Below are 12637 nucleotides of genomic sequence, written 5' to 3'. Positions count from 1 at the left end.
ATCATCGTATGGTACTTTACAGTGTGACTTTGTGTCTGGCACAGTTTGCATGACCAATTGCTAGCAAAATCACTCCTCGTGGGCTACCCACCTCACCTATCGCAAAACTTTCAGTATAATTAGAAAAATTACTCACTACTAAAATACCTACTACTCACATACATAACATTTTACAGGCAGAGGCAACGATTACCTTGCCTAGTAACCCATGCTACAGTTCTACCCATGCCCAGTAGCCTAGCCTAATGATGTTTCCTCAGGTCGAGCTGGCCGGTTTGGGAAACCTAACCTACAAGCCATTAAAGAGACAATAATCAAACGACATTAAATTGTAAATTCAAGAACATTAAACGCCTCCAGCATTTGTTATCACCTTGTGTCAAGCATTGGGAATATTTTGGATTCCACATATGTGGTGCTTAGGGCCGTTGCCAAGGAAACTCTAGCCCGTATCCTCTTTGCTCTATCAATGTGCCACAAGCCTGGGGGCATGTTCTGAGCCAATCAACGAAAGACTTGCGGTTGGTATCCAGGAAGTTCAGGGGAAAGGGAGGTCCGCAAAAGTGAACGTGAATGTAGCCAGATAGTTTCAACAACAGATTAGGCTGGCTCATCGACTCATTTAACATACCTCAGCTGACAGACCCTTGCAATGGACTGGGAAGAGAGCAATGAAGTAAGTTAAGTCACTTGTTGGGAAATCTTTGCAATGTTGATGTTGTGCTGCTAGCTAGCTAGCTAACAGGGCGTAGTATTCAGTAAACGGTTGGCTAGAGTGAACTCGTTTGCATATGTTCTAGCTAGCTGTAAACTAATGAGATTATATGATGAAATTGTTGTTCGCTAACTCATTTTATTGTACACTTAATAAGAATACTGGAACATCTGTGTTCTAACTAGGATAAGTAGCTAGTTAGCACATTTATAGTGATTTGCTGACCATTGCATGAGCGCTAAAGCTAGCTAGCTAGCTAGATAGTTAGCTAAACCCCCTATTCTTGACGGTAACGTAATGGGTGTGACTGCCAGTGACAATTGTCATGCTGTTGCGGAATAACCAGGGCTAACCGTTGTCTGCTTTATCATCAAGAAGTGTTCCACACCTCAACGATCACTATTGCTACCTAGCTTCCTGATTTAGCTGGCTAAGTAGGTAACGTTAGCTGTTGTAACGTTAGCATTGGGTAGTAAAACAAATAGCATCAAGTATCCACTATCACAATGGAAGTAACGTCAGCTCTTTGCCTTTACCTCACGTATAATATAACATTATGTATCACTTTATAATGCCAATAACCTGCTGCGTAGATAACTGTTAACACAACGCTGAGCAAGATTAGTCTACTGTGAGGGTATCATTTCAATACACTTTGCTGTTCTTGTTTATAGTCAATGGTTAGGAAGAAAATGTATGGTGGGGAGACTATTGCTAAATTATCCATTTCAAATTGTACAGTCTCATGGTCATATGAGTGATGGCTGCCACGGACATGGTGGGCATGGCGGGCATGGACATGGCCATAGTCACGGTCCCGGAGGGCACAACTTCGGTGGTATGGGCCATGGGTTCATGCCTGGTCCTCCCGGTCAGTTTGCTCAAAGGGGTGAAGCCTTGACGGACCCAACACAACAACCCAAGAAGCGCTCCCTCATGGATGACAGCAGCAGCTGGGATATAGTCAAAGCAACACAGTGAGTTCAGTTATGTGATTTAGAGCAACCATGTTTCTTCCTTGTTATCTCACTGTCAGATTTTGCAGATATGACGAAATGTGAATGAATGTTCGTTTTGTTGCTCTACCATTGTGTTGACACATCTATAGAGAGGTTAAAGGTTAAAATCCACCAAACCATTTGCACATTTTAACTGTCGAGGTTCAATCTCAAAGGTAACTTCAAGTGCGGTCTTTATCAGTAATGTACACACTTCAGCTACTTTACCTGGACGTTTAAGATCCCAGAAAGCAAACAGGTATTGTTCTGTTTTTACAGGTTTGGAATCCTGGACAGGTGTAAAGAACTGGTTGAAGCAGGGTATGATGTGAGACAACCGGACAAAGAGAATGTTTCATTGCTGCATTGGGCAGCCATAAACAACCGCTTGGAATTGATCAAGTATGTGTGCCCGTTGTGTCTTTACACGCCTTTTTTCCCCTTTAATGTAGCAACTGTTAATGTTTTTGAAAACAGGAGAAGCAAAGAAAGAAATATCTGCCTGTGCTTGTGCAGAATCAGTAGATCTTATGAAACCTGTCTGGTCACATTTTCAAATGATTAACAGTGTATTATATAGACATGCACTGTGGCTCAGTATGCAGCTGTACTTGTGTCTCTAAAGCAAAGTTGGCATGAACCAGACAGTTTTAAATACTCAGCCATCAAATCCCAATGTCATATTAATGCCTGTGCATTAGTAGTTCAGGGCACTTGCAGTTTCAGGAGTTAAATCACATTTCTTTTTAAGGTTCTACATCTCTAAAGGAGCTGCCATCGACCAGCTTGGGGGGGATCTAAACTCAACACCACTACACTGGGCCATAAGGTAATGGAAACAGCTTTATAACACCTTAACATTGCCTCATGCTGATTTGTGATTTTTTTTTCATGTTGTTTGAAAATCTGTGTACATGATGATTATGTGTTCGCTGAATTTTGTAGATTCGTATTTTTTTATGGATGCAAATTGATGCATGGCCAATCTGTAACACACACACACAAAAAAACAAAAGATTTGTTTATGAAATGAACTTGAACATGAAATTGCACGTCACAATGTATGTTGCTAACCTGTATTACTCTTTCTGTGTGGCCATCTAAGGCAAGGCCATCTGGCCATGGTGATCCAACTGATGCGCTATGGTGCAGACCCCACCCAGGCTGATGGGGAGGGCTACCGGGCCCTGCATCTGGCTGTGCTCTTCCAGCACATGCCCATCGCTGCATACCTCATGGCCAAAGGACAGGTAAGAGACACACAGAGCAGGTGTTGCTTCTCTGTCACTCAAACCATCTTGTTGAGAGAATTGTATGAGAGGCTTGCGATAAAACACGTGTCTTTGATTGTTTTGCTTTAGGAAGTGGATGTACCAGACCAAAATGAACAAACCTCTTTGATGTTGGCTGCGCAGAAAATCATTGGGTACATAATTGCGTTCTTTTTTCTGACCATTACAAATGGGTATCTATGAAAATAGTATATGGCTTGATTGCAATGGGAATAGCAACTGTCATGATGAGCTGTTTTCTAAAGAAATGAACTTTTCTATGTATACATTGTATTCAAGTGTTTGTGCTTTAAAGAAACGTTTCCATTTAGTTCACACACTTCTCTCCAAATGTGTCTTGTTCCAATAATAGCCCTGAGCCCACAAACTTTCTCCTGAAGTGTAATGCCTCTGTGAATGCTGTGGATAAGGTGAACAGGAACTCGCCGCTACACTGTGCCGTGCTGGCAGGGAATGTGGATGCTGCCCACATCCTGTTGGAGGCAGGAGCCAGTGTGGACCTAGAGAATGCCAACGTAAGTGCTAATGCATACGCAGCTTCGGCCTATCTGATTCAACCAGAGCACAGCCATCTCGATCTCATTGTCTACCTGTGTGTGTGTGTGTGTGTGTGTGTGTGTGTGTGTGTGTGTGTGTGTGTGTGTGTGTGTGTGTGTGTGTGTGTGTGTGTGTGTGTGTGTGTGTGTGTGATGCGAGCTCATGTTTGAATGAGATCCAGGAATGTGTGAATGTGCCTTACTGTCTGTTGCCTTGGTATGGCTGCTGTGAAACAGGTATCATGTACAGGAATGTCTGGTTGAGTTCTGAGTAAAGTTGCGAATAGAATGTACTGCAATCATTTTTCTGTTACAACAGTTCCTGGAAGTCGCATAGTTATGCTTTGTGAACTCACTGAACTTGCCAACATAGATCTGACTGATATGTTCTCGAATTCGAGAAAGACACAGGTTACAGTTCTTAGTAGGGAAGCATCCCTAATCAGTGTAATGGTAATGCTGATCTTGTGGTTTGTGATATCTGATTCGCAAAATATGGGAGCTCACACTCAACGTAGAAGTAGAGGCTTGTGTCGTTTTGTGTTGTGTTGGTGTCAGTTTGTTTTGTTTTGTCGGTTGGTTGATTTATGGCTACCTAACATCTTATTTTGGCTAGTAAATCAGAGGTCTTGTTTGAAACAAGCTTCATAAAATTGTGTGTTGTGCAGTGGAATAGTTTGTTATCTGCCCAGCTGAATGCTCTTGCAGCGATTTGTTCTTCCCACACCTGTTTGTTGACGCCTGACTGATGTCTCTGTATTTGGCATAGTCAGGGGTGTTACCATTGCTAAAATTGGCTTTGTACCATTGCTTGTATATATTTTATATTTGATATTATATATCAGTCGGTTAGAACACTTATACACACTCACTGTGGAGTTTAGAGGTTCTACTGGAGATGTAGAACTTGAACTGAAATGATATTGACATTAAGGCCCAATCTCAATACTTCCCCTTACCCCTTATCTTACCCCTTACCCTTGAAATTGCGCGTTCATGTGAGAGCTAGTGGTGTCTCAATACCCAACTTGATCAAGATTAAGGGGTAAGGTTAAGGGGTGTATGGCCCTCGTTTTTGAGATGATCGGAGGGCTACCTTAACTCCAAGGGCTATCCCAGAGCACACCGCGAAACCAGCTCGGGAATTTTCAAAAAAACATGGCTGCTTGAAGCGAGGAATATTTTACATGAATAAAGCTATCTACACAACTTTTTATATGTTTATAATGACTCGGTTTGATCTGAAATGTGCTACTCGAACGATGTATAGTATTTTAGGTCTTAACTGAAGCTTTCAAACGGTAGTTTTAGGATACATTTAGCGTGTATACCACCACTCCATTGGCTTATATGGTAGCTTGCCAGCTATCATGCTAAATACATTACATGTAAGTATTTTTGGCTTATAATTAATTTAAAAATGACGACAGTCTTGTTTCGTGCTCTACACAGTTGTATACATATATATTTGCAACCATGTTCTTCATTAGACTTTTTTTTAAATCGCTAGTTTCATAGCTCATACAGTCACGCATGACGTACCCGAAACCTAGTGGCGTCTCATTTCATAGGGGAAAGATCTCAGCCCTTGGCCTTTACACTTGCAAGTGCTAGGGTTAAGACTAAGACAAGATTAAGCAAAAGGGGCAAGGAGAAGAATCGAGATTCGGCCTAACTGTGTAACCCTTTCTTATGTCCTCTTGCAGGGTCACACGCCGATCGACCTGGCACACCAGGTGCACAGCCCCCTTCTTGTTCACATGCTCAACCACATCAAACAAGAGAGGATCAAATCGAACTCCACGTGCCTCAAAGTCTTCACCAAGTACAGGGTACGGGATCTGCCACTGTATCTCATCATACATGTTAGAGGACAGACAGACAGACAGACAGACAGACAGACAGACAGACAGACAGACAGACAGACAGACAGACAGACAGACAGACAGACAGACAGACAGACTGTGGGTCACACCAAGTCTTAATAATGCCAAATTAAAACTGATTACTGAAAACTGTGTCCTTTGCTAAGTACCGCATCACTCTCAAGACATTTTCTTTGTCTAATTTCTGGCAGTAAATAGAAAATTTACCACAGCAGGAGGTGTGATTATGCACTGTTGTAGAAGGAAGTCATTGGGGAATAATTAACCTTGTATTAAAGCGGTAAAGCAGAAGCCATTTTTACACACTTTTTTGTTTTGTTTGTGAAGCCCTTGAGAAAGCGATGGAAAAAGAGAAGGAGAAAGAGAGAGTGTGTAACAGAGAGAGAGAGAAAGAGAAAGGGGAAGCAAAAGCCCAAGCACCAGCAGCTCACGCCGTTTTATTTCGTTCAGCAAATGGCCTTCAATTATTCAATCTCCATGACCTACATTACAGAGTTCATTGATTTTTTTATATTTAAAATACATTGTATTTTTATATGAGTATTTAACCCAGTTTGCCCCCTCTAAAAGGTTTTGTTTAGAGAAAAGTTTGGAGTTCATACCAAGACAATACTTCTATACTATGTAAAAATGTGTAGAGGTAGAAGGTAATTTGTGCATGTAGCAGTCGTGCAGCCCATGTCGTCTGTATGCACATTTAGATGTGTGTGTTGTTGTTGTTGCTGTGATGTTCATGTGTGGTGATTGCCCTGGCAGGTGTGCCTGCAGCTGCTGTTCTGTGTGCTGATGACGTGGGCTGTCGGGGCCATAGTGGACATGAGCTCTGAGTCCTGGCTGCTGAAGGGAGTCCTGCTGGCCTGTGTGCTTGCAGTGATCAACCTTGCCTTACGGTAACAATGACCTCTGTCATTCATTGCGATGCATCTGCTACTGAGATGTGAACAGGACCTGTAGGCGATAGTCAGAGAAGTCTTATTGAAGCTAGTTATTATTAGTAGAGTAACACTGCTTTCTGTGAAATAATTGATTGAAATTGACTTCATTTGAGTTCTAGACATTCAGAATGGATGCAAAGTCCTGTCGGAATTATGTTAGAGATTTTGTGTTTCTGTGAAATTGGTTGTACTACTTAACATCACCACAGGGTGCCACTGTTGTGCCAAGTGTGTTAAAGTCTGTGGTCTGCTTTGTTTTGTTTACCTGCATAGACAAACATCAGGTTACAACGTCCGAAGCCAGATCCCTTCCATGGTTCTCATCGCATCTATATTCTGGATGCTCTTCACGTGGTTCATGTATTTCATTCCTGATATCCTTCCCTATTGCCAGTCATCCAAATGGGCTTTGTGCAATGTGTGTATTTTTAATCAGTTTAATGCTTGACTTGTTCACAGAGAGGTTGTGTTCATTTGGAGCTTGTATAATGTTCGTGCTGATGTTTTGTTTGTTTCTTGCAAGCACAAAAGACGGCTTAGAAAACCCACATGAAATCCCAGCTAATGCAGTACATTTATGTTCTTGAAAAAAAAATAACATTGCCACCTTCAGTTTTGCCCATCACTGCTGCACCGAAACATTTCTAAGCTATCGTCTTTGATTGGTTTAAAGGGGAATAACCTGATTCTGTCCTGGTATTAATTGGCATGGAAGGAACAGGAGGAGACTGCATGCAGGTTTTGCGTACCACCTTGTTTCTGAAATGGAAATTAACCAGCTGATGGAGAGATAGAGGAAGGCTTTAATTCTCTCTGACTGGCTTCTCTCCCTTTTTTGATTAACCCGCTGTGTAATTTGATTTTGCCATTTACTCTCTGAAGCAAGCAGTCATGGCAGTGGTTGTGTGATACTGAGGGGTGCTATGATCTGCATTAGGAAATGTCGGGCGCCTCATTGCACAGCCAGCTTCCATTTCCCATTTCAGATGAACTGATAAGCAAGCCCTTTTATGTGCACCTCATCTGACAAATTGCACTGTACAAAAGATACGTGTCATTTTTATGCAGATGAGGAAAACATGACCACAATCATCATGTTAATTCACTGGTCCGAAGCACAGGCATATAGTGAGCCGTGTAGTAATTATGCTAAAGTAGTGTTCGGTGTGTGTGTGTGTGTGTTTATGACTGAGTCCTTTGTATTTTTTATTTGTATGTGTGCCTTTTTATGTGTGTGGGAAGATGTTTTGGTTCAGACCATTTTTACATTACATTAGACTAATGGCTACTAATACAGAGGTGTGTGTTCATGAATGTGTGTGAGACACAGAGAGAGTGTGTGTGTGTGCGAGAGAGAGAGATTGTGTGTGTGTGTGTGTGTGTGTGAGAGAGTAAAAGAGCGATTAATATTCCTTAACCCACCGCCCTCACATGGCCCAAGTGCTACGATGCAGGTGCTGTTCACCATCAACGTGACTGCCCTGCTCTACTACTACTTCCGCTGTGGCAGAACTGATCCTGGCATCATCAAAGCCACGGAGCAGGAGAAGAAGAAGGTCCATACACACACACACACACACACACACACACACACACACACACACACAGAGCTGTCTGATATTAATCTATGTGGTGGTTTAGAGACTATGAATGAGCATTGAGTATGTGCTTGATGTCCCCTGCAGAATGTGGTGGTGTTGGCTGAGGCTGGCTGCCTGGATCCCAGAATCTTCTGCACTTCCTGCATGGTGAGAGGGACCGATCAAAAGCTCTCTTCATAATGTAGAAATGTATAAAAAGATGCTGTTTTTGTTGACATTTTTGTACAGATCTAATAGTAATAAATAAGGACAGCCTTTTAGGAATGTTCTTGATGTCTGTTCTTGTAGAACAGTGTTTGTTCTACTCCTCAAACTTGCAGTCACGGCCTGACGTGCACAGTAATACTATTTCAAACCAAGTTAACCGTAGGTCATTGTTTTATGCGTCACAGATGAGAAAGCCAATGAGAGCCAATCACTGCCTTACCTGTGACGCCTGCGTCGCTAAGCAAGACCACCACTCTATCTGGATTAACGGTTGCATTGGTGAGCTCTGCTCTAAGACTGCGCTCTAATACAGACCTCCTGGAGTTAAACAACATTAACATCTACCCTGCTCTCTGTTGTTTGTCCTTGTGTGTGTGTGTGTAGGTGCCAGGAATCATCACTACTTCGTCCTCTTCCTGCTCTCCCTCTCCCTCCTGTGTGTCTGGATGTTCTACGGAAGCCTTGTTTGTAAGTAATGATTTGTAACCAGTGCTCAACTTTGTTATAACAAGAAATCAGCTAGATTTGTCACCTGTGAACACCGCTCAAGTAACCGTATACTTAACCATTACCCCAGTGCCAGTAGGGTTCTCCCGCCTCCTGTGTGTTTTTCTATGCTTGACTAAGCAGCACTGCTCCCTCTATGCCATCAGACTATTCCAAGAACTGCCCACTGCACTACTCTGAAGAGGGGCTGTGGGCGGCCATCACTGGCCTGGTAGGATGCTCCCCCTGGGTGCTCTACATCTTCAGCATGGCCTTCTTCCACCTGACCTGGGCCTCTATCCTCTTCCTGGTGCAGATTTTCCAGGTACACCTCCAGAAAAGGCACCATGTGATTTGAATAGGCATGTTGGGGGGCTCAGTTGTGGTTACTCCTGTTGTAAGAGGGATTCTGTCCTGCCGACTTTAGCTGGGTGTCAGTTTTGCAAATGGGGTTTAAGTTATAAACATGGCACATGGCTGTTGTTTTGTGTGCTGATGCACTTGTCGTTAGTGTTGTTCAGTATTTAACCTTTGGGCAGTTGTATTCCAAATCGCCATCTGCCCTATTTGCTGCCCTATTTGCTATGTTGTTTGTGTACTTGTCAGTCACTGCTGATATCACGCATACATTGGCCTATCACCTAGCCCCGATTAGAATTCATACATGCTTTTGCTCCTGTTTTGCGTTTTGTTGCTATGCTTAGATAGTTCTGTTTATTGCAGTTACAGTTATTTGTCTCCTCTGATGTACTGTGCTGTGCTTGTTGAATTATGCATGGCTGGAAGATTTTCATCTTCCGTGCGGTTGTGTCGGGGACTCCCAATCCCCACCCCTCTACATCCGAGCCCGCCCCCCTGCAGAGAGTTCAGTCTTGCTCATTGTCATGCCGTGTCTGCCGTCGCAGGTCCATAGGAAACATGAAGTCTCATCCCCTGTGTTCAGCTTAACCTGATTTTGTCCATGTCATCTGTAGGGTTGGGTACCGAGAACCGGTACCAATACGGCACCGGTTCCATACAACCGATACCTACCCGGACCGAAATGCAACGCAGATTTCGGTGCTTCCTTTCGGTGCCTGAGCAGATTTTTTTTTTTTTTTTTTTATTTAAATTTTTATAATTTAACAAAACTAGCGATAGCTAACAAGATGTAACGTAAGTGGCGTAGATCTTTCTGAGTACGATCTGTATACTTTTTTGTGTTGCTAACAGATTTCGTGGGGCACATATAAAACTGCTCCATCTCCCAATGTAGACTCTCGCCTGTGTCGCTCACGCTGCATTCTGTATGGGACTAGTGGAAACGAGATTTGTGTTGAGTAGTTGCCATGGTAATGGGTTGACTTGCGTGTGGTTTCGGTTTCAAGATAAGTGTGGTTGTTCTAAGCAGAAGTTGGATACGCTTTATTAAACGGAGAGCTACCGTCTCATCCAAAGATATTCCTTCTCAATGTGAGTTCTTAAGAGAGCCCTCGGACGCTACAATAACATTGCAACAGTCTGACAGCGAAGAGCAGGCAGCCTTGCACAGAGCAAGCACAAACAGAGCTAGCCATCAATATAACGGAGAAAATGTCGAAAGGTAAACGATCAAAAGTGTGGCTGTATTTCGCACAAAAAGATTCAAACAACGAGACGTGCAAAATTGCGTGTAAATGGGGGAGAGAACTCAAGAGGCCCTGAAGCTAAACTCTTAAAGGGGCAGTACACATTCACGAAACCAGTGGGTTTAAATAAATGCAAACTAATTCATATTTTTTTTTACTCTGAAGGCAAACATGCTCATATTTCTGCAAAAGTATTACTGAAGTGTGAAGTGTGTGTACAGAGTGTGTTATGTATTTATTTATATTTATTTAAGTATACTGTAAACAGTTGTTATAAGTTAATATATCGTTCATAGTTGAAGTTAAAAGGTTTGAAGCCAATTGTTTTGTATTTATTTTTATTTATAGTGTACCTTAAACAGTTAATATATTGTTAAATTTGAAGAAAACTATTTGCCTTGGCAATAAATAAGCCTAATGTCTTTAATTAAAAAAAAAAAAAAAAAAAGTATCGGTTCTGGCACCGTTTAGGCACCGGTATCGTTTTAAAAGTATCGGTTATGTACCGGTATCGGAAAAAACCCAAACGATACCCATCCCTAGTCATCTGTCCCACTCTAGGTGGCGTACTTGGGGCTGACCACTGCGGAGAGGGCCAACCTCATGATGCGACAGAGGAAGCTCCCTCAAGCCACGTCTCTAAGGCAGAATCCCTACAAGTAAGACTCATCAGGCAGACGAGCGACCAGCTCTCCAACACATATTACTGAGAATGATGCTTCTAGTAACCAAACATGCCTCTGATTCACGCCTTTGGCTCTTTCTCTCTCTCTCTCTCTCTCTCTCTCTCTCTCTATATATATATTTCTGTTTCTCTCTCTGTTTCTTTTCTCTAGTTTTGGGGTGCTGCGGAACCTGGTGAACTTCTTCCAGCTGCGCTGCTGTGGCCTGTGCAAGCCCGTGGTGGTGGACTGGACGCAGCAGTACTCTCTGGGTCTGGGGCGGGAGAGCCCCATGTTCAATGGCTCCGATGCAGTCTGATCTCCCTTTCTCCCTCACCCGGCTAAATGGTTAAGACTGGCCCTAGACTCGTAGAGAAGGAGCCTGTCAACCTGTGGATCTGTTTACCATCAGATGGATTTATTTATTATGTTTTATACATTTTTGTAAACAATTGGAGGGAACTCTTAAAAGAGAAAACAAAATGGAGAGAAAAGGGATGAATGGGAAGACGGTCACCGTCGTCATATTTGTGTGGATATCTGCCTTACACTGTAAAATGAAAAGGAAAAATGTACATACACATCAAGGGTATATAATCTTAAGTTGCCTTATAATGGCTTTGAATATATTTGAATATATACAAATTGATTATTGTTTTTATATGTATTGAAATAGTTCTATTTTGATCTTTGTAAGATGCAGAACAATCTTTAAATGGAATATATTTTACACCTTTTTTGAAATTCTTTTTTTTTATATATGTGTATTGAATGGTATTGTATGCTTTTTAAATCTTGCCTGTTGAAACTTGCGCGCACTCTGCACAGTCTTAGGGGATGTGCGTCTGCATCTTGGCGAGATGAATGCCTTCTCCCCCACATTCCACAGCATGTTTATGAAGGAGCCGAGTTCATTCTGTTACAAATATTGTAGACAAGCAATGCCCATGCTGCCAATATAAACCACTGATCTTCTCTACTGGTGTGTATCAGCTTCTGTTCAGCATCCCCTATTCCCCCTTTTGTTAACCTGCACATATAGTGAGTTCAACAGCTGCCATTGCACACTCTGCTTGAGTAAGCAGACAATACAGTACTCTTATCAGTGATGACGTTGTGGTTTGTAAGGCATGCTGTGAATCCTGTCATGAACACTTCTCAGAAATGGTCAGTCTAGGGGCGGTTTGAGGTACAGTAAAGATGTCTTGTACAGATATTAAAGCAATGGTAGGCTTTGTGCTGAGAAAAGAGAGGCTGATTGTTATGGTACTGTAGATGAGGATCATGTGGTTGTCAACAGTATGGTCTGCAGTTCTATTTTAAGGACTGGTATATTTACATAGTGTTGGTTGATCTTAGCTTGTCCATGTGTTCACGTGTTACTTAACAGTCAAGCCGGAATGTCTGCACACCCCTTTCACCACCTCCCATGTTTTATTACATTACAGACATATTCTAAAATATATTGAGTTAATTTTTTGTCTCAAAATTCTACACAAAATAGCCAATAATGACAAAGTGAAAACAAGTTTTTAGACACCTGTGCTAATTTATTTAAAATATCATATGTATACAGAAGTGTGCACACCCTTTGATATGACACCCAAAATTAAGCTGAGGTGCATTTTGTTTCCACTGATACTGCTTGAGATGCTCATAGAACTTAATTGGAGCCACCCTGTGATAAATTCAATTGATTGGACATGACTGAA

At 42.1% G+C, this 12637-nt stretch overlaps 1 protein-coding gene across 1 annotated transcript; it reads left to right on the top strand.

Moving 5' to 3' along the window:
- The first annotated feature begins 548 nt into the window (after nt 1-548).
- Nucleotides 549-11509, top strand: zdhhc13 (zDHHC palmitoyltransferase 13). Its single transcript, XM_080843000.1, has 17 exons — nt 549-676; nt 1457-1692; nt 1993-2115; nt 2465-2542; nt 2819-2963; nt 3075-3139; nt 3358-3520; nt 5248-5373; nt 6184-6317; nt 6636-6736; nt 7794-7918; nt 8048-8110; nt 8356-8449; nt 8555-8638; nt 8824-8981; nt 10825-10922; nt 11100-11509. The coding sequence occupies exons 1-17, from the start codon at nt 653-655 to the stop codon at nt 11242-11244; spliced, it is 1962 nt and encodes a 653-aa protein (XP_080699126.1). The 5' UTR covers nt 549-652; the 3' UTR covers nt 11245-11509.
- Nucleotides 11510-12637: the final 1128 nt, after the last annotated feature.

Source organism: Sprattus sprattus, assembly GCF_963457725.1.
Source record: "Sprattus sprattus genome assembly, chromosome: 8".
NCBI lineage: Eukaryota > Metazoa > Chordata > Actinopteri > Clupeiformes > Clupeidae > Sprattus > Sprattus sprattus.
Note: the sequence above shows the minus strand (reverse complement) of the source record. Positions and strands in the feature narration are given on the sequence as shown.

Bases quoted from the DNA above. Each gene is read 5' to 3' on its own strand.
- zdhhc13 (XM_080843000.1), top strand. From the start codon at position 653: ATGGACTGGGAAGAGAGCAATGAA. The intron at 1,693-1,992 runs GTGAGTTCAGTT...CTGTTTTTACAG, and splicing joins GATATAGTCAAAGCAACACA to GTTTGGAATCCTGGACAGGT. The intron at 3,521-5,247 runs GTAAGTGCTAAT...GTCCTCTTGCAG, and splicing joins TGGACCTAGAGAATGCCAAC to GGTCACACGCCGATCGACCT.